Source organism: Cervus elaphus, chromosome 30 (assembly GCF_910594005.1).
Source record: "Cervus elaphus chromosome 30, mCerEla1.1, whole genome shotgun sequence".
Lineage (NCBI taxonomy): Eukaryota > Metazoa > Chordata > Mammalia > Artiodactyla > Cervidae > Cervus > Cervus elaphus.
Window position 1 is genome coordinate 36,203,679 of NC_057844.1, and position 26,569 is coordinate 36,230,247.

The 26,569-nt window shown below is 40.0% G+C and overlaps 1 protein-coding gene across 7 annotated transcripts in view; it reads right to left on the bottom strand.

Moving 5' to 3' along the window:
* Positions 1 to 945: 945 nt before the first annotated feature.
* The window catches only part of ZMYM2 (zinc finger MYM-type containing 2), a 61,570-nt gene continuing 35,946 nt past the window's right edge, over positions 946 to 26,569 (bottom strand). For 6 of the 7 annotated variants that reach the window (XM_043891673.1, XM_043891672.1, XM_043891678.1 and 3 more), the window contains 16 exons: positions 25,867 to 25,983; positions 23,722 to 23,872; positions 21,371 to 21,543; positions 15,365 to 15,530; positions 14,218 to 14,252; positions 11,596 to 11,725; positions 10,771 to 10,886; positions 10,076 to 10,241; positions 8,888 to 9,013; positions 8,029 to 8,123; positions 6,694 to 6,862; positions 6,291 to 6,442; positions 3,937 to 4,051; positions 3,064 to 3,315; positions 2,656 to 2,776; positions 946 to 1,610 (listed from right to left, as the gene is read on the bottom strand). In XM_043891673.1, the coding sequence (XP_043747608.1) occupies positions 1,418 to 1,610; positions 2,656 to 2,776; positions 3,064 to 3,315; positions 3,937 to 4,051; positions 6,291 to 6,442; positions 6,694 to 6,862; positions 8,029 to 8,123; positions 8,888 to 9,013; positions 10,076 to 10,241; positions 10,771 to 10,886; positions 11,596 to 11,725; positions 14,218 to 14,252; positions 15,365 to 15,530; positions 21,371 to 21,543; positions 23,722 to 23,872; positions 25,867 to 25,983 (2,277 nt within the window). In that variant the 3' untranslated portion in view covers positions 946 to 1,417. The remainder of the gene's footprint in view (positions 1,611 to 2,655; positions 2,777 to 3,063; positions 3,316 to 3,936; positions 4,052 to 6,290; positions 6,443 to 6,693; positions 6,863 to 8,028; positions 8,124 to 8,887; positions 9,014 to 10,075; positions 10,242 to 10,770; positions 10,887 to 11,595; positions 11,726 to 14,217; positions 14,253 to 15,364; positions 15,531 to 21,370; positions 21,544 to 23,721; positions 23,873 to 25,866; positions 25,984 to 26,569) is intronic. The other variant, XM_043891675.1, reaches the window with a different exon arrangement.

Genomic DNA, 26,569 nt, shown 5'->3' on the forward strand with positions numbered 1-26,569 from the left:
ATGAAGTTGAAGCCAAAGGATTTCTTCAAGATAATCACAGTTGGCACTTTCTCAGTCTAGACAGTAGGATTTTATGTAAACTTCCTTGTTCTAAAAGAAAAGGTCTGAATGGATAAATCAACATGCAGCAGTACAAAGCTTTTTAATGCAATCTTCTATAAGAAGTAATTAAAAAAGCCAAACAATCTAACATGGAACGTGATTTCCTTCGAGATACACTTGATCCATTAGTCTCCTTCTCTGCCCTCCGATCACCTGAACTGGCAGAGTCATTGTACTGCTAATCCTCAGAGTGAAATGGCTCCTGTCTTATTTCAACTCACTCTTTTCCATAATGACGGTCTCAGGAGTGGCATTTCTGAACGTAATTTTACCTAGCATGAGGGCAGGTACAAAAATTCTCATAATAAAGTTTTAAAGCTACAGAGTCCTATCCAGGGACCCAAACGTGATCTGTGTCCTCAAGGGCAGAGGAAAACCAATGCTTATATAGTGAAGGGGCACTTAGGGTTGATATAAAAAACAGAATTTTATATTTTCATCAGATGTTTTTACAAAGAAAATGTCTCTATGACGTATTAACATCATCCTTTGTATGTGTGCGTGTACACAAATGTACACACATACACCCACACACATATATATACAAGTGTGTATATGTACCTGTGTGTGTATACATAAAAAACAATTGTTGTTTGGGATGCTACGGAAAGCCACAAGTGAGGAAAGGACACCAAGGTTTTAACACGGGGAACAGAGAGGTCGGCCTGCAGTAGGGACTCATGTAACAGTTCACCAGCATCCACACCAGGATCAATGGCATTCCCTCATCTCTTTTTGGTACAAAAGATGGTATCTCTCTACATAAGCTTGTAAGGCTTTAGGAACTAAAGCATAAATCAAACAAACAAAACCCCCAGAAAAACAAAACAAAAACCCCAGCCCATTAGTTTACAGTTTATTTTAAAAATTCTGAAAGACACTGCAAGTTCTAAACTTTTAGTAGGTGCTCCCCACACACAACCATCTGGTCAGAAACCCAGCAGAAGAGCCCCCTTTCCAGGAAGCTTTGCAACAGCAGAGTGGTGCAATATGGATGTTTCTTACTACAAGAAAAAATTATACATGGCACATTCTCATTCATATTTTGTAATGTAAAAAGTTACAAACATACCTAATCAAATAAATAATAATAAAAAAAAAAAAGAATTTGAATGTATTTGTAAGTATCCTAAAACCACTACATAGAATAATGGCAACTTCACTCACAGATTATTTACATGGTAGTACCCGGTGTGGGTGCACTGCTACAAAACCCAGAACAGGAGGAGTAAACCTGAAATGTTTCCATAATGAAGATCTAGCAGCATGACTGCCTAACGCTGTTATCCCGACTGCTTCTGAATCCTTCCTTTTTTTAGTCTGTGTCTTCATCCAGTTCGTAATTGTCTTTATCATAAATATCTTTTACTAAAAGAACCCGTACAAGCATGTTTTCCAAGGTGTTTCGGTCCAGTGAGGCGGACGAGTACCAGACAGGGCTGTCTGCAGAGCTAGAGCATTCTGGTTGCAAATAAAAAACATCCATTCTCTGATTAAGATTCTGTGGACTTTGGAAGAAAGAATAAAGTCAATTTCATAGTATATATATAACAAAATTCCTCACAACTTACTTTTTTCTTTCAAGAATAACTCTGCTACCATTACCACATTACATGGGCAGACCACATGCATGATTAACTACATTAAACATGCTATCACTTGAGACATTCTGAAAGTTAATTTCTATAATAAGATTATTTTCCCATCATAATTTAAATTCTGTATTTCACCGAATCCAAGATACCATTGATAGAAACATTATTTTTAATCTTATTTTAATACTGCCATTAAACAAGTAAAGCACTGCCAATTATAATTCTTCAAGATTCATCCCAGTTCCAGAGACAGAATAAAATATGACTGAAAGATCCAAATACTGGTATAGCCACACAGGGCTACCCAAAACCACCTGAAATACTAATTAATAAAAATAATCATCCTAGAGGTGACATTACTGTTTTTATGGTTCTTGACAGCTAACCTGGGGACAGTTTATAAAACTGGTAAATACATGTCTGAGTTCATGTTTACCTTTTAAAAATTAGAGGGTGCATATATAAAATAATGAACAAGCATAAAATAATTTGTGATCTCTAAAAATTTCACTGGCTGCAAGAGAGACTCAAAGTCCCCAAACCTTACAGTGTTTACTGTCTGACCCTTTACAACAGCAATAATTTCCTTAGTAGAGAGCAATTTCTTAACATATGCTTAGGAGATACAAGCTGGGTGCTTTATAATAACAGGACTAAAAGTATTATAATTGAAGTAAGAAAAGAGAAAAATTTTAAAAAGGATCAATGAAAAAAAGGCACCTCTTGGTAATGATAAATTCACAGCACCTAACTGTTATTACCATTTAAAAAAATCAAGTATCATAGCAACCCACTCCAGTATTCTTGCCTGGAAAAGTCCATGGACCGAGGAGCTGGCGGGCTGCAGTCCATGGAGTTACATGACTGAGCATGTGTACACGAGGGTGGAGGGAGATGGGTTGGTAGCAATAAAGTGGTAGAACTTAAAAAAAAAAAATCAAGTATCATAAACACTCACCTCTTAGACAAGTAGCATTCAAACATTTTCACAGGACATCTAGAAGGATTCGCTGTATTTTCAATTTGTTCAAATACTGGCTCATCATCTTCATGTTTTCTTTTTCCAGTAGTAATTTTATCTTAAGAAATAAAAATCACATAAACTCTCTACGACCAGCCTTCAAGAAAGGTGACCCAACTCACTGTGTTCATTCCCACTGCTCTTACACCAAACGACGGGATGGGTTGTGCTCAGAGCCAGAAGCTGTGGCTTCTGGTAATTCCTAATTTTAACATGACCTGGGCTGTCTTATCTTATGGAAGCGACAGTCCTTGAGTTCTTAACAGGGGACCCATATGGCCTCTAGTCAGGCAAGAAGCAGCTATCCCTGCCACAGCCAATCCCAAACAAGATCGGTTACACTACCTTCACTATCTGTTCCGCACAAGGAAGACACTTGGTACCGAAGACAGGCTTTATTTTCCATGGTTAAAGGGTTTTTTTTCCAGTGCCTAAACACAGTGCCAAAGGAAAGCCGTAAGTGCTGTTCCACTGTTTTCAGGCCAAAATACTTAGTGTTAAAGTAGAACAGGGTGTTCAGAAGAGCTACTGGAGAGTGTGATCCTAGCTGTTTTATCCTCCAGAGATAATCTTCTTCAACTCGAGAAAATATTGACCCTTAAATAGAGAGAAATATTTTTAAAGAATTACAATAAACAGTTTTCCTGTAACTGTCTAGGAACAGATAGTTAACTCAAGAACAAACCTAATCCAATCCTCCATTCACTCCAGGGCAACTAGAATGAATTTCAGCATCCCCTACACGGTTCCGAAACAACACAGAGCCAGAACCACAACACACTACACAACTAGACCCTGGGGCCAGGCCTGGGGTCTGCTCCTGGTCTTCCAGGTGACGAGCAGACTGTGGTCAGAAGGGGATTTAAATCTGCAGAAATCCTGGAAAAAAACAGGTCATTTCCATTCAAACAAGCTTTCTTTATACATCTAAAACAGGTTTCTAAGAAAAATTTGTATCAGAATCTCTACTAAAGGGCTTAAGAAACAAACATCCAGTTTCTTTCTTATTCCAGAGAAATTGAGTCAGATTTATTACAAAGTTCTTCATAAACACTAGTTATCAATCACATTCAGTTCTAATTCAACAAAGGACAATCTGATGCATTCATGAATAAGTACTCTCTAATTTAAATTATTTCTTATTTTTAGCCACACTTTCTATAGAAACAAGAAGATCCCAGCAGAAAGTCACTGCCATTGTATTTAAAAGAGCATTACCGTCTGGAAGTATGCTTGGTTGCCAACTTCGGAGTATCTTATTCAATTCTTGCTCAAATGTCTGGTATCCTGGATCAATAAATATGTTGTCTTTTCGATTACTACCACACAAGTACTATTAAAAAAAAAAAAAAAACCTTGAAGGAAAATCAATTAATTGTATATCACTTTTACTCTTTTATTTCCTAAGAAAAAAATAAACACCTTATGTCTCTCTATTAGCACACTTATAAAATGGGAAATTATCTTTATCTATATACTTAGAAAATGAAAGAAACATAAGTTACCAATTAATCTGTTCCTGAAAACACTGCAAGCTGAGGTACACACCTAAGAGCTCAGGATGTAAGAGTTTGAGAGCCTTTAGTCTGTCAGATAAGAACAGAGCAGGTGGCTCCACTGCTACATGCAGGGTCCAGGGGATGCAGGGTGAGGCTCGGGGCAGGAGTTGGCTTCCCACACCTGTGACGGCCTCACCGAGCGGTCCGAGAGGCTCTCTATGCTCCATTCTCAAGTCAGTGCAAACTTATGAATCTTATCGCTTCCTATGACAATCCTTAACAGTGAATGTTGTTAAAGAATGATGTAAACACCAAAGTCCATCTCCAATGAGTAAAAATAAAGTATAAGGGAAACATGTGACAAGAGCACAAAGCCTGGGAGGTGGGAACCAAGACCATACACAGCATGAGAGTGTCATGTGTATAACAGGGCACGAAGACATGGAGGGCGAAAATGAGTCACTGAAGATGCATGTTGTAAATCCATTAGAAATCATCAAGATGCATAAAAAATACCAATGGTGGAGGTAAATGTAACCAAAACTGTATGCAGAGCAGCTAAGAAAATCCTTTACAATTCCCTAGTATTTTCAAAAAGGTCAGTTTTCATTCCAATCCCAAAGAAGGGCAATGCCAAAGAATGTTCAAACTACCATACAACTGCTCTCATTTCACATGCTAGCAAGGTTATACTCAAAATCCTTCAAGCTAAGCTTCAACAGAATGTGAACCAAGAACTTCCAGATGTACAAGGTAGGTTCCGAAGAGGCAGAGTAACCAGAGAGCAAATTGCCAACATTCATTAGATCACAGAAAAAGCAAGGGAATTCCAGAAAAACATCTACTTCTGCTTCACTGACTACACCAAAGCCTTTGATCATGTGGATCACAACAAACTGTGGAAAATTCTAAAAGAGATGCGAATACCAGACCACCTTACTTGTCTCCTAAGAAACCTGTATGGGGGTCAAGAAGCAACAATTAAAACTGGACATGGAACATCTGACTGGTTCAAAACTAGGGAAGGAGTACATCAAGGCTATATATATTGTCACCCTGCTTATGTAAATCATATGCAGAGTACATCATGCGAAATGCCAGGCTGGATAAATCACAAGCTGGAATTAAGATTGCCGGGAGAAATATCAACAACCTCAGACAGGCAGATGATACTACTATACGGCAGAAAGTGAAGAGGAACTAAAGAGCCTCTTAATGAGGGTGAAAGAGGAGAGTGAAAAAGCTGTCTTGAAACTCACCATACAAAAAACTAAGATCACGGCATCTAGTCCCATCACCTCATGGCAAAACAAAAGGGGGAAAAGTGAAAGCAGTGACAAGATTTTATTTTCCTGGGCTCCAAAATTACTATGGACAGTGACTGCAGCCATGAAATTAAAAAACACTTGTTTCTTAGATGGAAAGCTACAACAAACCTAGATAGCCTATTAAAACGCAGAGACATCACTTTGCCAACAAAGCTATGGTTTTTCTAGTAGTCATGTACGGATATGAGAGATGGACCATAAAGAAGGCTGAAAGCCGAAGAACTGATGCTTTGGAATTGTGCTGGAGAAGACTCTTGAGAGTCCCTTGGACTGCAAGGAGATCAACCCAGTCAATCCTAAAGGAACTCAACCTTGAATATTCATCGGAAGGACTGATGCTGAAGCTGAAGCTCCAATACTTTGGCCACCTGATGCAAAGAGCCGACTCACTGGAAAAGACCCTGATGTTGAGAAACACTGAAGGCAAAAGGAGAAGAGAATGGCAGAGGATGAGATGGTTAGATAGCAACACTGACTCAATGGACATGAATTTGAGAAAACTCCGAGAGATACTGAAGGACAAGGGACCCTGGCGTGCTGCAGTGCACAAGGTTGGAAAGAGTGGGACACAACTTAGCAACTGAACAACAACAACAACCCTATTTCAAGTAAATTATTTTTGCCTTGCTTGATAAGCCAATAAATCCTTGTTACATAATATCTTTGAAGCAAAACATTTTTCTCGAGAACTGCCATAACAACCTTCCTTTACAACATTATATTTCAGAGCTGTGGAATTACCGACCTCCTGAATTCCAAGGCAGAGATAGTAGATGCTATCGGGTGCATAGTTCTCCCCATTGGGCCTTCGGATCTCATTGACAAAGTGGGCCAGGCCATAGTCCAGCTCAGCCGTGGTGTGAGAGAGCAGATCCTCTTTCAACTTCACTGACTTAGCTAAGAAAAGAAATTTAAAGTAATTGCTATTTATCTGAAGTAATTGCTATTTGTCAGAATAGTATAGTAATTGCTGTTTGTCTGAAGAATAAGAAACCTTCTGAAATCAATATAAGAATTCAAATGTAAAAAAAAAAAAAGAATTCAGATGTATTTTAAGTTCCAGTCATCCTTTTCAAAATCAAAGGTGGTGGGTAACAAAAAGTCTGATTTTAAACAGGAACCAGTGAAGACAAAACCAGAGCACTTACGAGGTGTCAGCCCGTCTAACACCAGAAGGTCTTCCTCGAGCCGCCTCGTCCGAACCCAGTGTCTCCAGGCATTGACCCCATACGCATACTTGAAAGGGAAGCTGCACTCGGAATTGTCAGAGCTGTCGTCGTGAGACTGGTAGCCTGACACCGCCTTCCTCTTGGTGCCCTGGTCATGAAACACCATAGTCACATCTTCTCGTCCTTAAGCCTATTTATCTCATGACTTTATGTAAGCCACCTCTCAACAAATGAATATTATAGAGAGCTGACTGGAACTTCTGATTTGAGAACAGCTACCTATAACATGAAATCTCTCTCCAGGAATGCTGTATTTCTGCATAAATTACTTTGTACAACAAAATCATATTAACTTTTGCTGTGAGTTGAGTGACTGATGATGAAATAATAAAGACACAAATAATAAACTAAAGATTTGAAGTAAGAGGATTCCAAATATTCATGTAAGAGAGAACTAAAGAACTTCTCCCAGACTCCACCTCAGGGAATAACTCAGTGCTTCCTGCTTCCCTGATGTACTGTTTGCCACACAAAAACTTGAAATTTGGATATAATCCAATTCTCCTATCTTCCCTCTTATTCCTGAGCTTTTAGTGTCAGATCCAAGAAACTATGCCTGACACAAGTTAAACAAGATTTAGGCCTCTGTTTTCTTCCCAGAGTTCTAGTTCTTACATCCAGGTCTCTGATTCACTCTGAGTTAATTTCTGTGCATGGTGTCAAGTACAAGTCCCACTTCATTCTACCACAGGCCTCACTCCTCTTTCAATTTTTCCTTTCTTTATGGAGAAATTTGTGAAAGTCATATTTTTCTTTTATTTAGATCTTGCTTTATGTTGGAAACCAGAAATACAGAAAGTTGTTAATAAAACATTCAGAACAATGATACCTGTTCGTTTGTTTAGGCCTGAGAGCCCTGAATGACTGAACTCTCCAGCCCATCTTCCTATGTGCTGGAAGGTTTCACAGAGACCAGACATAACCAACTGTGAACCTAAACTTCACCAAAAGTCACAGGGGGAAAAACAGCATCAACTGCTGTAAAAGTAGTGAATTTACTTTTGTAGAAAGTATGTCAGCCTTTAATCAAGATAAAAATAAAAAATAAAAGCTAAATTGCAATGATATTCCCTCTTCTATGAAGTTACAACTATAACAGGAGATCCTTTACTTAGAAATGAAGTAATAAAAACTTTACCTTTAAGCCATTTTAATCCTGGAAGAGGAAGTATCTTCCCACATTCTGGTGTACAACTGAAGCTCACTACTCACACAGATGTGATGTGAGTACAAGAACACCATCATGATTCATACCTTTTTTTTAGATCGAGGTCTAGGCTGTTCCTCATATTCTTCTCCAAAAACAGGTGGTAATAAAAACTCATTTTCCATATCAAGCTCCTCAGCAGCTGACAATCAAATCAGAAGAACTTTCACTCCAAACATAATAGCACAGGCTTGTGTCACATAAACTCAACCAACAAAAGGACCAATCCCTGACTCTGCACAATACTACGCACAGGGCAGCCTGTGCTGGCTGGAGAACCAACCATTTCTCTACCTAACCTGATCTATGAGATCTGATAACATCTGTTCAGACTCTTAAAACACACATATAATGCACATCAACATGGAATTCCATGGAATGTGTGATAGAAAAATTACTAAAACCTGAATTTCAATTATAAGATCTACATAATCTCATCACAAATCTGTTTCAACCTATTACATCTTTTCCGAAGTTAAACGCTTTACATCCCGTTCAGTACACTTACTGGCTGTAAGTAGATTAAGAAAATAATGAAAAACAGAATATACTTCTTTTACAACGAAAGACCTAAAAACATCTTCATTCCCTGTGAAGGTTAACTTAATTTTCAAAAAGGTTTTAAGAAAAATACTACCTATTTTATTTAAATTTTTAAAAAGACACCAACACTTCTTTACTCTTTATCTCCAAAAGTTCCTATAATGAAATAGTTTTAAGGTTTTTAAGGCTCTGGGAAATCCTGTTAATTAAGCTCCTACAATTCAACATGTGCTTCCTTTAAGACAAATAACAGTACAGGCAATGACACGAACATGAGATTGTTTCATAACCACAATGATGACCCCATAGCTCAAGTCTAGAAACACACTTCATACTCTAAGAGCAAAACTGCACGCTCAGTACCTCTGGGAAAGTCTATTTCAATATCCAAGTCTGGCTCATATGGCACATCGGGCATGCTGGACTGGGTCTCAGGCTCAGCACTCTTTAAGAGGTCAGAACCAATTATGTCCGTTTCAATAATGACACCTGTAATCAAGCCGTAGTATCATCAGAAATCAAAACAGAAAACTGTAACAATACTGATATTTAATCTGGGAAAAGCTACTTAATTATAAATTCAAAACAAGAATCTTTAATTTATCACAAAAGAAAAGAGCATGCAGCTACTTTCAAATGTAAGCTACTATAAGCTTTGAATTAGACAATCATGAATACACAAAACTTTCAATCCTGTAAGTTTTCACTGCGCCTCTACAAAGAGAAAAAACATGTTTTAAGAGTAAACAACTCTATAGAGAATTGCTAAGAGCAATCTCTGGTCAAAAATAAACTTATGAGCACAGACAACTGGAATTTTCAACGTTCTTTTTGAATTGTGACCTAGGTTTTCCACATCATTCAATATATGCTTATTTACAACTGCCTTCTAATGTTTTGATCAGTTGTTTTAAACACTTTCGTACTGAAACCCACTGAGAAAGGCATCTTACTGAGTTCAGGGTGCAGTGGGAAACAGACATGCGCACACTGGGAACAAAAGTTGCACAAAATAACAGCCTTTCTAGGAGGGATTTATGCTGACACAGCTCTGCGCTCTGGGTGAGGGGAACAGGAGGACAAAGGTGGAGAAACGTGCTCAGACACAGAAGCGTCCAGCACACACGCGTCCAGCTACCCCATCTGGCCAGTACTGCCCTAACACAAGCCCTGGTTTAAATAATGCAACTTACTTCCTTACTATAAATGAATAAAACAAAACTGGGGATAACCATCATAAAATACTAGTTTGGATCTTTATAAAACCTCCGACAAGTCAGTTTTGTGTCTGAGCTCACCCACTGAAACAAGCATTAATTTAGATTTTATTTTAAAAACCAAATCTTGTCAACCATTAAAACAGGGACCATTTGAAATAGGTTATGAATTGCTGGGCTTGGCATCACAGAGCAACTGCAGATCTGACGTGGGTCTCAACCCATAATCACCTCTGCAGCAGTGCGTCCCCCACACCCTCCAAGGCTGAAGTTCAGTGAGGGGCCAGCCCAGACCCCCACCCGCTCTGCCCACCCCGGGCAGTGGGGAGCTCACTGTGGAGGTCGGCGCCTTCCGCCTTCCCCTCGTCCTCAGTCATGTCCGTCATGGTCAGCAGCTCTGTACCCAGGGCATCTGAAGAACCTGTGCTTTTCAGCTCTTCAGCCACAGCAGTCTTCTCACCACTGTCCAGGGGGGCAGGCAGAAACACAGGGACTGGCACCTAAGGGAACAGAGGACCTATCATCAGGCTCACTTGCTTACAAGGTACTTTTCCAAATTAAAAATTATTCTGACATGTGATCTACTTCATAACACTGGATTTGTTAGAAGCTTTGAAAAGAACTTATATGTTAACTGTCACAAGGGAAGCCCCAAATACAAACAGCTACTTTTTTTTAAGTAAAAATTAATTTCTGAGGTATTTCCATCGCCAGGGGCCTCCAGCAGCCACACCCTGACACAGGGACCCAGCAGTGCACGTGATGACATCTGTATGTGGCTCCATACCATGTGTGAACCTTCTGGCTCACAAATCTTCCTTTCTTCTAAAACAAACATGAATACAAAACACAGTATATGTAAAGCAGACACAGACATCGGTTGGAACTATTTACCTAATTAAACACACAGTAACCCTTGGCAGAGCCTCCACCAGACCCAAGTGAAGGTCAGAAGCAGCCAAGCTTCATCCTTGCCCCTTGAGCCCACACGTTTGGCAGGGGGCCGGGAGACCCTGCAGTGTGACTTACGGGCACAGGCACGGTGGTGGGCACGGGGATGCTCTGGCTGTACATGTGCATGGGCACTGGGACGTACACGGGCACGGGGATGGGCACAGGCACGTACTCCGTCCTCCAGTCACCATCTGGGGACACAGAAGGTAGTCAGGAAGCAACCAGCCTCAACCGCCACCCACCCAGCTGCTCAGAATGCCCTGGGTACCCATTTAAAAAAAATGCCCAGTTTTCACAAAATTAGTTAGGTTAAAAACAACAAAACTGAATGTAGTAGCCGTTCTAACTTCTAGAAAGTACTTCATGGGGAAATCTTAGCTTCTTCAGTGGAAGTGGGGAGTCCTAACCCCTGGACCACAGGGAAGTCCCTAGACTTGTTTTTTAAAAAAGAAAACATCTTTTGAAATATAGTATGGTTCCAGACACCCCGGCACACTCCCCTCACACTCCCCTCACAAAGGTTTACTTAAACAACAGAATACAGCTAACATTTAAATTTGGTGAAAATACAGGTTTGAATGATTTCAACTCACTCTGACAAGGAAACAGAATAGTTATGGTTACAGATCACACTCAAAGAGATGGTTTTCTCAGAGGAGCTCACTTAACTTCAGTGAGCCCTGGCCCCCAAGGAAACCAGATCACTGGCGACATAAACTCGCACGCCTTTGTAGAGACTGATCTTTATTAATGACTGTAAATGATATGCTGTATTCTGAAGGCATGTCTAGAACCAGAGAAGCAAAATCAACAGAAAATGACAAAACCACCCAACAAGTCTATTCTGCAGCCACTGCTGAAAAGATTACGGATGTCACTCAAGGGCAGGGCCTGGGTCACCTGTCTGACAGGACTTGCTCTGCATGTGGGGTTTGCAGTAGGTCGCCTTGGTCATAGTCAAAGGTTTGCACAGAACCGCCTTGTTCTTCATCTCCTTGTTGGGGGTTGGAGAAGGGGGTGGTGCTGAGCCCTACAGAGAAGCAAAGAGAGACATTTTATTTCTGCCTCGAATTTTTACTGCTTTTGCTATTAAAAAATATCCAGTGTGTTCCAGGGGAGGGAACACACATGGAACCAATGTGAACCTACCCCAACTATCGGCAAAACGCAGTAATTACCCCTCTACAGATCTGCTCATCAAGCCACCACAGCACACTGTCTGGTCCCGCAGCGTGCGGGGTCTTAGCTCTCCACCAGGGTGTGAACCTGCGCCCACCCCATTGGAAGTGTGGGGTCTTAGCCACTGGGCCGCCAGGTAAGCCCCCACAGCAAAATTTTAAAAAATATAAGAGACAAGTCTCACTCCTAAATGAAAAAGCAAGGTTGTTAACCCAGTATTTTAAAATAATAAGGCTCTTTTTATTTGAGAAAGAAAAAAATTCTTGAAATTATTATGGCTTTCTGATACTCTGGCTTTTTCTACTGCATAAACTGTTAATGTGGTACTAACTCTGAAAAGAAAAATGATGAAAAGAATTACCATAAATGCTATCAAACCTTAAGCTGTGTGTTTCAGGGTAATTTTAGAAACGTATCTCAACAGTCTGTCAGATGCTTCAGCCTGTTCACCTGTTCACATCACACACACATGCACACACATGCGCACAAACACTGTAAAGGAAGCTGAAGCCCTGTCCCTAAGGGCAGACACAAAGGTGCTATGGGGAAAGCGACAGAAAAAATGTGGGCACCAAACCCAGGCAAGTTGGGTCTGAACAGAGAAATGCTCTTGAAGCCCCTTATGAACCAGGGGTCAAAGTCAAAGACATCCTGGTCACCCATGCTCCACTCCTGTCACTCTGCAAACAGGGCACCATGTCAACCATACCTGATCACCTGGTAAAAGTTCCTTCCTTTCCTGCTAGTCAACAGGCAAGGTCTATACCTATTGAAAACAATGCTGAAGGACCCCCAATAATGAAGACTACAATGACGACAGCCACCACACCTCCTGAATGCTGCAGGACTGGGTGTCTGTGTCCCTAAACTTCACACCAAGATGGAACCCCAACTGGATGGCACCTGAAGGCGTGGCCTTTGGAAGGTGATTAGGTCATGAATGGGCTTGGAACCCTCACCGAAGGGCCCCCGCAGCCCTTCCCCTCCCATGAGGACACATGGCAAGACAGGAAGAGGAAGCACAAAGAGGCCCTCACTAGGCCCTGGGTCTGCTGGAAGCCCCAGAACTCTGAGAAACTCGTGCTATTCTTGGCAGGCCGTCCTTCTGGCTACAGCTCCTGTTATATACAACAGCTCCCACGGGCGGGACTCCATGCACAGCACCTTGCCGCACCTTATGACATGAGCCCTCTAACCCTCTCAGCACCACATGGGCAGCAGGTGTTTTCTCCTCCCGTTTTACAGATGAGGCAACTGAGGCTCAGACAATGCATGGCTGGGAGAGGTGACAGAGCAAAGAGCTCTGAAGTCAGGGCCCCAGCAGTTCCCTGATGCAGGCCTCTGTCTCAGCGCTCTTTGTAATGACCCTGAGGAGGTTCCACTGCAAGGAGCAAAGCCCCACTTACAAACAAAGGGCAAAGTCACACAGACAACCATGAAGTGACTCTCCCCCAACTACACAGCTAAGCTCTTATCCTCCAACACTCCTCAGCAGGGAACTAAGGCTCCCAGAGCTCACAGGACTAGGTGGGGAGAACTCCGGATGGTGGAGAGTGACGCTGCAGAGGTTCGGCTCCCCCCAGGTCACACCCCCTCCGTCCTCCCATCTTCCCGTGACAAGGTCTCATGGCTGCTGGAAGAGACAAGTATTCATTCTCCTCGGTGCAGGTGATGGGGTGTCTTGAAACCTTGGTCAAAAGCTTGGAAACAAGCTTGGGAGTTGCCTTATGGCTGCATGAAGAGGACCAACAGGAAGCAACCATCTTTACACTCCTCAGCGTGGACCAAGTGCCTGGTGAGCATGGGATGATTCCACTCACTGTGCTGTCCTGGCCCCCAGCACAGACCCCATCCTGTCTGAGGGGCACTGGCTGGCCCACCCTGCCCCGGCTCCCCAGGACTCCACCTCAGGCCCCTCCAAGCTTGGCCTCAGGGGGCAGTCTGGACAAACGTGCACACCTCTGCACACCACATTCCTCCGGCTCATCGTCGTCCACCGGCAACCTTCTGCTTGGCTGTTCAGAAGCTCTGTCACAGCCGCCGGACCACACACGCTCGCCCACTGCAAACGCTCCACTACTCTTGCCCAGGGACATGAGTATTCATGTGTCATCTCGCCCGACGTGGGTGAGGGCCACAACTAATCCACCTTTGTGTCCCTCAGCAGGCAGAAAAAGACCTGTTTTTATTTTGGGTAATTCAACAGAATATGAATACTTCAACCATCTCAACAGGTAAGTAAAAAAAATCTTTTATTATTATAGTCAGATTAAAATGGACTAATTACGTTTTATGCCCACATTATAAAATCAGTCTTTAGCACTTTACTTAAGCAATACTTACTGTCATTTTGGTTCGGGACGTCTGACAACCCTGATCTAAAAACAAACAAATTTAAAATAAGACAAATATCACTTTCTTCAGGATTTTCTAAATCCGTATTTCTCATTAATTTTTATGGATTTTTTTGAAATAGTCACTGATGGAAATATTTCATATTCTTCTGAGAGCTGAAATACAGAGCTAAGTAGTGGAATTAACTCTTTCCCCTTTTCGTCCCATTAGAAAGTATATACTGCTTTGGGAGCAATACTATTTTCTTAGATTTAACTCTTAAATAAGTCACATCTTCTAAAGGGTTCTTGCTGTTTGTCCTATCGACCCTGGAGTGCGTACAATTTGCTGAAAAAGGTTTTCATTTAAATTGCAAGTGAACAGGCAGACAAATTTTTTTTAATTGGAAGGTAACTGCTTTACAATGTTGCGTTGGTTTCTACCATACATTAGCCATAAGTGTATACATACATGCCCTCTCTCCTGAACCTCCTGCCCACCCACCCCCATGCCTCTAGGTTGTTACAGAGAAGCTGGATGGACTCCTTGTGCTATACAGCAACTTCCTACTAGCTGTCTATCTTACACACGGTCACGTTTTCAATGCTATTCTCGCAATTTGTCACACCCTCTCCCTCCTACGCTGTGTGCAGAGTCTGTTCTCTGTGTCTACATCTCTATTCCTGCCCTGCAAACAGGTTCACCAGTACCTTATTTACTGATCCCATATATGAGTATTATTATACGGTATTTGTTTTTCTCTGACTTACTTGACTCTGTATAACAGGTTCTAGGTTCATCTACTTCCCTAGAACTGACTCAAATGCATTTCTTTTTATGGATGAGTAATATTCTATTACATATATGTACCAAAACTTCATTATCTATTCAAGGCAGATGAAATTTTTTTTAAACAATTTTTGTTATAATTCTGTTTAGATTCTCTCTACCCCAACTAGACTCTATTTTTATCAACTACCATTAAATTTTTAAGAGTAAAAAAACAAAATGCAAAACGTCACTGCAGGCACTTCCACCTGGAGAAACCACAGAAACTGATGTTAAACTAACCCTGAAATCAACTGTTCATTACCACCACCCTGAATCCAGGTCTGCTCAGCGGGCTTTTCAGGTCACTACCTGAAGGGACCCTTACCATAGTGTAAGTTCTCGGGTCCCCGCTGGGTCGTCATGTTGGGCTCACTCTGCTGGCAGTAGAAGCGTAACAGGCAGTGCTGGTCACAGAAGTGCTTCATCTCACCACGCCACTGCACCCTCTCCCGAAGGGCTCCTTGAGACTTACAGCAGTCACACCTGGCAGCCTTAATGAAGCAAGGAAGGGGTCAGTATCTCCCAGGAGGTTTACAAAGCCAGACATGTTTTACAAGACATGAGTTTTATAAGAGTTCTAGCATTTCAGTGATTATTGCCAAATGTGACAAAACAATGTCTAATAAAGAAAAAATAAAACTGTACTATAAATCATAAGAGTAAAATCCACAAAAATTGTAAAAGTAGTAGTTTAGCTAATTGTCAAAATCCCTTTCTACACTTACCAGAAGTCAAAGACCAGCATTACAAAGATAGGATAACCAAAACAAGTGCACAATGGTGGACCAGGCTGGTCCAGTGAGATTTAACATTATGAGATAACCGAGAGCCACACTGATACACAGGTCCAAGTCGCCCACAGTCACACTACACTGGAAATCTCTGATTAGTGAATAGACTTACCAGCATCAACTGACTCGTAACAGACCAATTTATACAACAGTACAGGCCACAGTAATTCTGAAGCCAGCACTTATGCTAAGAAAAATAATGATGTTATTTTGAAGTGTTTTGTTTCAACAGTTTAATAAATCTGAAGGGCTTTCATAAATACAGTTTTAACACCTAGAACTTCAACTTTTTGTTTTAAAACACTCAATGTTTAATTAATTAAAAGCCAATTAAATTTTAAGACCACAAATTTGAACTACATCTAGGAGAACAATCAGTCCTAACTAGTCTACAACTTAATATGCAAAATAAAACCAACTAGAATTCATACATAAACAAGTTGTACTTTTGACGGTCAATCAATTAACCTAGGGACAGAATTTTTAGATTCCATTCTGCCTAGATTTTGCCCATTTTCACTGTTTCTTAATACCCTGATCAATGAGGAGACCAAAGGTATAAATAATTAATTTTAAAGATAGTAATTTTCATAATTTAGTTCTTATCTAATTATAGTAGAAATAAACTACTGTAATTTAAGAAATTACCCTTTAGTTTAGCCATCAACTTAGAAGTTGTGACAAAGCAATAAATGCCAAGTACTTGGCAGTGGGTAACAGCCCCAAGGGAGCTCCCTTCACTATTCTGAGTCAGCCTTTCCCTGCCTCCATGGGAGTCTCACACATAAACATGACAAATTCTAGCTGGCACATGAACAAAGCACTGTGTGGGTAAACAGGTCTTATATAACAAACATACCCCAAGTTAGAATATGGGTTCTTTATTTCTCCAGGTCTGGTATTTCTCCTGCTGAATAAATGTTAAGTGAATGAAGATGTACAGTATAAGTTATGACTATTAAGTGATGCCAATATCACATCTCTCGTCCAAAAATTTGTGAGCTTAAACGTTATACTACTGGTAATATTACAAGGTAACCTCAGTAACATTAGCACTATCAACGAAGTCTCGGTTTACTTGATAATGAAAAAGTCCCTACATAAAACTCTTACCAGCAGAGATTGTTCTTTAACCACTGACATGCTCCAGGTTTCCAGGGTTTTTCCCCTTTATGCTTTATACTCAAAGAAAAGCCAAAGCACCAGCTATATGTCAAGAACACAGCAAAAGTGAAGATAAGGACCTGAAACAAGGGCCCAACTGCCCCCTCCACTCACAGGGCAGTGAGTGACTTTCTAGGGCCCAATGCTGAAGTAAATGCAGGGTCAAAGCAGATACAAATCCGAATGAGGGCTCTCTGTAGGGCACCCCATTACAAAGACAATGAAAAATCCAAGTGAGTTACTATGGCCAACCAGAAACAGAAATTCTAACAGATGTGAAATGCAGTAAGATGGTTCTCAATAACACCTAAAACCCACATTAATTTGCACTTGCACACAAAGTACTTGCACATGAAGTACTGACTTCTTACACACAGTAGTGTTTCCAGTTACACAGTAATTCCATAGGCCGAGTGCCAACAACCAAGCACATTCCACCCAAAGAATCTGAACAATAAACTCACTTCACTATTTTATAATTACAGACACTTGGAATTTTGTCCTAACAACACCTTAAGCTCCCTTTTTCCAGAAAATTCAAAACAAATTTAAAACATTTCTACCCCACTTCCCCCCCAAAATGAGCAAGATTAATGCTAATTTTCAAAAGGAAACAAAATATTTATGTATTTTTTTAAGGATAAAGGATAATAACAGAACTCAATACCAATTTGAAGTTTAATACCAAAATCACAATTTTAGAGATTATGAGCCTCTTGCTTAGGGCTGTTTCTCCCTTACTCAGCCACTCAAACAAACTCCTGGTAAACTGTGTGGAACCCGGGTCAATAGAAAACCTCGTGAAAGACCATTCCCTACCAACACCAACACCACTGTCTCCCACTCATGAGACGGAACTCTTAGGAAAGCTTAACATGTCTACAGCGTAAGAATTAAGTATGACAAGTTTCTGCTTTAACAAATGCATTATCATTCACTTCGTGGTTTTCCTGTCACTGTAGAAATTCGAGGATTGTATATTACTTTTAGGGGAAAAAAATGTTACCGTTTCAAGCAATTTAAATAACAGGCAGAAACTAAATTCTTAATTCAAAAATGTTAATCCCCCCTCGCAACTAATCCAGGAGGCCCCTCTTCAGTAACCTTTAATCCCACCTCTCAGCTAATCTAGGAGCTCCTCTTCAGTAAGCCAGGGAAGGCCACTGGACAGACACTACACTGACAAAGCCCGTGACCTGTTGTGGACAGTTTGGGTGTCTGTACCCACATCCTTAAAACCTTCACCCTCTTGTTCCCTACTTCACCAATCACACCTGATTTTCTAAGGGGGAACCATGAACGGAATGGAAACTGAGGATTTTATAGTCAGTTATTTTAAAAAAGAATGCAAAAATAAAAGACTGGGCACTGGGTACTATGCAAAGCATTAAAGTGTTAAGAATTCGTCAGTTATACCCAAAAGCACATTAAAAGCAAGAATATTAGGTACTTCCTTTCTAAATCTAATGTCAAAAAATGAATAATTTTTAAAATCAATATTTCTAGCAGTTTATAGACAAAAAAGAAAAGCATAGAAGCCCCAAATATTCTTCATTCAGTCATCCTTTCATAATTAAGGCTTATTAAAATCTAAGTATTAATCTGACTACAGCTCAAAGTCCCACTACTCACCCATTTGGACATTTGCTAAAGAATTTAACTCTGTCACCCTTCCCTACTGGTTTTTAAAACAAATCAAAACCAGTACTAAAAATCTGTAATTTTTAGAAAGTTTCAGAAAAGCTCCTTAGTTCTATTAAACAGAGTACTAGGAAAGCATTCTTGGGACACCATGGGACTTTTGAGTTATCTTCGCTGTATATCAAACACCTACCTACCATTTTATTACAATACTAAATCCTTTTTCTCCAAAAAATGTAAAACTTACAGGAATGAAAAAAACTATCCTCCCACCTGGTTTCACATTATGCCTGGAAACATTAACTTTGAGGAAAAGTAAAACCTATTTCCTTCTGAAGAGTTATCTGGGAGAAAAAGAAACATTAATTTTACTCTCAGCATTTCCTGGTTGCATGATTTCAATGGTCTTTGTATCATAATTTAGATGAGACAGTACTTAATTAACCTCTATGTTAAATCCAAAAGCAAACCACTAGAGAAACCTGAACAGATTATTCAAAATGTCTTGTCTAGCTAAACAAACATGGGCAGAAAAATTTTTTTAATAGAATCAAATACTTAAATAAACAAAAATGTAAAGCCATTTATACTCTAGGTGGTCTCCCAAACTGAAGAAGAAAGATGAGAAAAGGTGGAAACTTGGTGTGTGTGCTCTGCCGGGCTACCTGCTCTCGTTAGTAAACATTCCCTAATGAGGCACTTTTTATGGATTATTGGTCACATTGTTTAATTAACTAAAATCTAAAATTTTGAGTTCTTAAATTTAAAAAGTGGCAAGGAAGAGAGGTTCAGGAAAATGTTATTTGGTTGGGACTCAATTTAACACATTTTCAAGATGACCACATGACAGTAACAGTGAATAAAGTGGACTCATGGTAAGTGCAGAAAACATAAGATGGCTGAGGGAAAACTCACAGGCAGCGACTCTGAATCAGTACCGGCTGCCTCCACAGGGGCACAATGATCCATCAGGAGGGGCAACAGTCTCCTCATTTTGTAGGTTGTAATCCTACTGATTACATTAAAATCATCACTGCTGCATGCCTCACAAACTTCTAACAAGTACCTTTACTCCTCCTCAATTAGGACAGTTTATAATAATGCTATGTCATATATTATACAAAGATATGCTGGGTTTAAAATAAAGCAAGGAATAATTAAAATGTGTTTAATGTATAGAATACTGACATTAAACATAACTGTCACTAATTAATTTTTCAACTTTCTGAAATGTACTGCCTCACTGAAATTTCATTATTGAGAACATAAAAACATGAGCTACAATCATCCTTTAAATAGACGACATCTAGAATAACTTGGTCTTTTACCAAAGAATACTTCTTTGCTTCCCCAAAAAGAAAAAAGGAAACCAAAGGATTTCTACATTTTAATTATAAATAAGATAAAAGAGAACAGAAAGAATCAAATCAAAGAAAGAAACCACAGAGAAATACAGTTCATGTGCTGTGAACAGAAAGCAATATCCTCTAAGATATTTTTTAAAATCGAAGCTTTGAATTCACAATTACACAATTCAGCAGAAATCTGTATAATAAAATGACAGGGAAATCCTTAGTACCACATGGTAACAACTTCTGTCTCAAATAATAAAACAGATGATGGAAAAGGTGACAGTAAGACTAAAATGGAGTTTCCACATTTGTGCCACTGAACACCTTCACTATTTTCAAATGATCCAAAACAGATTTTTAAAACCTCTACATGATGTAAGAAAAGGTGTATTTGTGTGTGCTAAACTGAAACTGAGCATTTAAAGTCACTGAAGTAACATCTTCTGAGTGACGTCTCATCTGCAACAAGGTGCTGCTTCAGACAGAAAGGCATGTGTGTTCAAGTGAGTTAGTACTTGTCCTGTGTGTTTCTAAAATCTGAACCTTAATTCTAAAGCTTAAAATAGTCAGAAACAACAGTAAAACAGTGAACTAACTTTAAAACTGCAACAAAATCTTTGCCTATGACAACTTGTAAAGTATCACTTTTCTCTTTCTATTTAACAGATGCTTGTTACTATGTCAAGCTGTATATTCAAGACCTACACTGAGAATTCCTACAATTCTCTTAAGTAGTGTCACTTTACCACTAGTAGCTTTCATTAAGAGACTAAATTACTGTACATGTTTCAACCATTTTATTGTTGGTTTCTTTAGCAGCATTTCACAAATCTGAGGTTACAATGACATCTGGCTTTAAGTGCTTTAGAACTGTATTCATAGCAAAGCTTTAGCACTAACATGGTTTTCATCAGGTAATAAAAGTTCTTATTTGACTAAATAAACCCCAAATTTATACTCATTTTCTTACTGAAAAAAAAAATCAAATCTATGGACCAAAAGGGGCTTCTCTTCTACTTTTTTAAAAGTAGATATTTCTAAGACACTTACATATGTATTCACAATTTCAAGGTAAATGTTTCTAGTCTCTATTCATCCATAGCGTCCTTTCCATTTGAAATTCTTCAAAGATCCACAATTAAAGGGGGAGGGAGGAGGGAGAGAATAATATTTTAAAACACATCCTGAGTATCTAAAACAATAACCTGCCAATATTCATAATTGATAAAGAAGTCATCAAAAATATTTCTATTTAGTGAACTATTGACACACGAACTTTAGATAAATACTCCATGTTGTTAAACAGCCCGACTGCAAACAAAGACACACCCTGCTGAGGGAGTGATGCCTCAAGGCTGGAGTGAGGCCGGCAGGGGTACTTGCCTTGTAGTACCAGTCCTGGAAGCGACGGCAGCACTCCTCGCTGCAGAAGTCCCGCACCACGCCGTCCAGCTCCCTTGTCGCCCCCTTCTTACACAGCTGAGAGCAGTAATTGCAAGTCACACACCTCAGTCCTAAACGCCTTGCAAAGTCCTGTTTGTACAACAGTTTGCAGCCTGAAAAATATAAGGTTTTAATATTAAAACAAAAACTGATTTTTAAGGTAAGAAAGAGTTGACATGTCAAATAGATCACTGGCTTTAGAAAGTGTTTATAAATTCACACATAAAGTCCTCTTTCTCTCCTGATCAAAACTGTGAAATCTACTGTGATCAACACCAGCCTGTGAACAGTGGAACAGAGCGTGGAATGTTAGATTTAGAATATCATGCAGGTTCAAATAATGTAGTAAGGCTTTCAAATCTGGTAATGACTCAGAACTGTTATACCTGCTCTGTGCAAATATAATCCTGCTTGAGTGTTATCAACACAGCACAAATGGGCATTTAGAGAACTGAAACATGGAGACTGTTGAGAGGCACTGAGCAGACATTCAGCTAAATAGGCATTTTAGCTCAAGTCTCTAACCTTACAAGTGGTCTGTCACCCTAAAGGACCTTCAGGGAAGTAAAACTGGTTTAATGACTTGCCCAAAAGAGCAGTGTTACTCTATTCTTTTATTAAAACACTTCCTTTACCTACTATATAAATACATTATTTTAACTTACATTTAAATCTTATTTACTCCCTGTATCTTTATAAGGATTAAATAATCTTCACACTTCTACTCATGATGTGCACGTAAGAATGAACTTCTGCTGTTGTATCTACGAAATCCTACCCACTCTTTAATAAGGATGGCAGCTGTTTCCTATGTAATTTACTAGGCCATTATTTATGAACCATCCTTATGACTTCTTTTCTATTACTGTGAATAATATTTTAAAACATGTTTAATATTTTACCTTTATTAGCTTTATCTTTCTAACTAGCTTTTGATGGTAGTACCAGGTATTACATGTTTTGTTATTTCTGACAGGTTCCAGCAGAGAACTAGGTGTAGTTAAGAGAAAGCACAAAATATATTATTAAACAGAAAAAAATACACATCCCTTTTAACCTTTTATTGCCCAAAGTTATAAGTTCCTCTAACTGAAAATTATGTTCTTCAATGTCAATTACCTATTTGTTGCTACTTGTCCCTCATTTCCATAAAATCCACATAATCCAAACGGTACAAGACCATTAATGTATGTGCTAGCCCTTGACAAGGACATGTTCCAACTTGTGAATCACTGATACTGCCACTGCACAAAAATTCAGGTAGAAGAACTAAATTAACTTAGCCATTCTTTTCAATGAAGCATATGTCACTTTTCATTAAGCTACAATCTTCACAGTAATCGTGACTGCTCTCCTCCACGGGGCTAGACCCACATGTGCAGGAATGCCTGCTGTAGGCAGTGCCGCCTGGAGTCATGGTCTCGTGTGCTGAAGATGCCTCATGATGGACTGAGAGTCTTCTGATACTGCTGTCATTCTCTACTGCATTTAGGATCTCCCAACCTTGCTCTCACCTCTAACCAGCAGAAGATATCTATAGAAAAAGAGGATCCAGGAAGAAGGGGGGGGAAAAAAAACTGGGAAATAATAGATGAGGACAGCAGGTAGGAAAGCAGAGTCCAGTGCCTGGGGCCAAAGAATCGAAAGGGAGAGCCACAAATAATAAATAAAGAGTCCAAAGCCCATAGCTACAATCCTGATTCCTACCTCTGGAGAATCAGAATGAGAAATGGAGTTCATCTCTATAACCTGCCGCCTGGCACCAGAGCAGCAAAAACTATACATGAAAGAGGATTCCCGGATGTACTGTAACCAGGGCCAGCATCTCCCTGGCCTCCCAGACTGAAAACCTGGAGGTCTTTTCTGGCTGTGGTGATGCCCGCACTGATACAGGGAGTACCTCTGCAGACCAGCAGTCAACTGGGCAGGGAATGGAGCCAGTGGACAGAAACTAATCCACCTGGAAAATCAACTTTCAGATCACTATTTGCCTGTTTAGAAACGACCTGTTGTGGCAATACTTTTCTTTTTTTCACCCTCAAAACTTCCTTGTAATGGAAAAACATGTTATCAAATTCTTAGAGATCAAATACTGTGAGGCCCAGAGATCGATCGATCTATCTATCTATCCTATTAGTGACAGTAGAAAAGCAAATAATTTTTTTGTTCAGCTATACTAAAATTGTACCGCTACTCTAAACATATGTAGTGATAGAGTTCAAAAATACTTTGGCAAAAAATTAACATTAAATATTAATGAAAGTTATGAACAACACTGTATATACACTTGCCTTCACTACAGAAAGGTCTCTTAACGCCAGAGAAATTTACTGTTTCATGAAGAGTCTTCTCCTCTTGACAGTATTCGCAATATGTAACTATGCAATGCAGCTTCTTATAGTCATCTGAACAAGTTTTGCTGCAGAATTGATGAACTTTGTTCTAAATGCACAATGGGAACCTTGGTAAGTATATGACAACCACCTCAATAACAAGTTTAAGAAATAAACAAGCCACTTTTACAGAAACAAAGTTAAATCATTACCTACTTAATGTTACAATCCTTAGTGATACATTTCCTATAATAGGCCACAGACACCTAATTTAACTAATTCACTGCTGTGTTTAGACATTGCTCCAGAAAATACCATTAACTACCCTAAAATTACTCAGTGAAAGAATAAAAGTGTAAGTATCACTAAGAAAAGGTGGCAGTCCAGTGTTGCTAACAAAACTGGAGAAATGGGAAAACAAAGGAAGGTACAACATGGGTAAGCTACAAAAAGATAAGAACTAGGACAATAATATGATTTTCACTCAAAAAGAAGTATTCTTTGTGGAGTACAGTCAAGAAGGCTCAGTCGCATTCCTGCCACAGCATTAACAGTAACAGTGGCCCCTACTAGGAGCTACTGCACAATGTGTGCCCAGTCTGAGCTGGTTCCCTTGAGTGGAGCAGGTTAATAATTAACGAAGTTGTGTCTCCTGTCCCCAAACCAACCAGAGCCAGAGTGACTTCGCAAGTAGCCAGCTGAGCAGGGGTAAGTTAACATGTCCAGGACAGCAGCCTTCCCTCTCTTACTACAGAGCACAGAGACGAGGTCCAGACCATTTGCCTGACACTCACAGCACTATCCGAAGACCAAGGGGACAAAGGCCAAGGTTTTGGAAACAACCCCAGGAGTGAGACGAGCTGCCCCACAGGGGACAAGCCCTCCCAGAAGCCTCACTGTCAACCGTGGGACAAGAAGCAAGAGGCCTGCGGGACAGGCTCACTCAGCCTCGTGTAAAGACCCACAGCTGGGAACACAGAGTGGGCAGCACCAGCCTGGGGCTGCTGTGGGGACCTTGCTCACCTGGGTCGCCAGGCCCAGTGTGTGCAGGGCCCTCGGTTCCTGTGTGAGCTGTGTCATGCACCCTCCCCTCCTCCTTTGGCACCCCTTCACTCCCTCCTACGGGCCTAATGTCCTTCCTGCTGTGATTTAAAGAGGGGAACAGTCACTGAAGACCATCACTGGTGCAGATAATAGTCTCAAAGAATGACCAGTTTAAATGCTCTTAAGACAGCACCAAACAAAATGGCAAAACAAAAAAAAATTTAGGGGCTAAATAATGCAACCTCAGATTTCCAAAGTACTTCAGAAATCACATGGTCCCGTTCTGGGGACCATCTTCTGCCTTAGACTAAGACACCGGGGACGAGCCAAGAGCCACTAGTTAGGTTTGGCTCAAGGGCAGTGGCTGTTGGCACTACATCTTATGACCATCTTATCACACACTCCATGCCCTCGAAAACATGAAAGAATGACTGCAGGTGAACAAAGCTCAAGAAGCTGCATCTAGCCAGGGCCACCCTGTCCCTCCCTCTCTGCCTCCCTCCATCCACTCCTTACAGTCCCTTTCCAAAACAAACGTTAATGCTCAGAGTTTCTACTTTGGCGAAAAGATATGGCAAGGTAAATTAATACACTGGTGAAGACAAGGGTGGTTAAGAAAGGGAAAAAAAAATTCCTATTAGGATTCTTTGATAAAACACAACTATAAAATGCTACATGACAACATAAACCTAAGGCAGTATAAGATCCTACAGTTCACAGACAATGCTTATAAATACAGGGTGGGGAGAGAGGTGGGAACAGCAACACTCCACACAGAAGACACTGTAGGTATGTGGCCAAGCAAAGACTCCTTACACTACCATGAACACAACGTGGAGTATGCTGAAGTCGTGTGCTCTTTGACTTAAAAAGAAACAGGTCCTTTCCTGGTGCTATTCCCACATTAAAAAAAAAAAAAGCAAATAATCCAATCTTCACTAAATCTGAAAAACGAATCCTTATTCACTAAGAAATAGTTGCTCAAATGAAAATGCCATGATTACTATACTAGACTTTCACTGTAGCAGAAAATAGCATGCATAATGAAACACGACTTGCCTCCCATTCCAAGATTTCTGGCTTTGAACAGAAAGAATTTTTGCAATAGTTGCACTTCAATTGAATATCACTTGGTGCTACAAACTGGCCGTTGGGAGACGACTGCATGCTGAGAGCCTAAAACAGAGCACAAGACACACCACGTCTGAGGCGGTTTTACAAGTTTCATTTGTGACAACCATCGAGTATCAACTACATCCAGAAAATAATACACATCTTTAAGTTATCTCCTCAACATATAAAATGACATTTTTGAATTTTGTCTAAAAATACTAGTATACTAAGTTTAGTTTGATGAAACTGAATTTCATTTTTTACCACACAATTTCTATTAAAGATGAAAAAAGAAAAAAATATAAAGTTCAACTGTGATTTTTTTCTTTAAGAAAATATAAACAAATAATAAATAGTAAGGTTACTCCACCAAGTCCTGAACCAGTAACGAAACACAGAAGAACCAATTCCTAACTCTGCCTGTAACAGCTGATACTGCAATCATTTTCATTCCAAGTGCATCCGTGAAAATAGTCTTTTCATAATTTTTCTCAATTGATGTTTTTTACATGCAATGTTGGGGAGGAAAAGATTTGTAGAAGGGAACAACAGAGGACGGGATGGTTCGTTGGTATCACTGACTCAATGGACATGAGTTTCAGCAAACTCTGTGAGATGGTGAAGGACAGGGAAGCCTAGAGTACTGCAG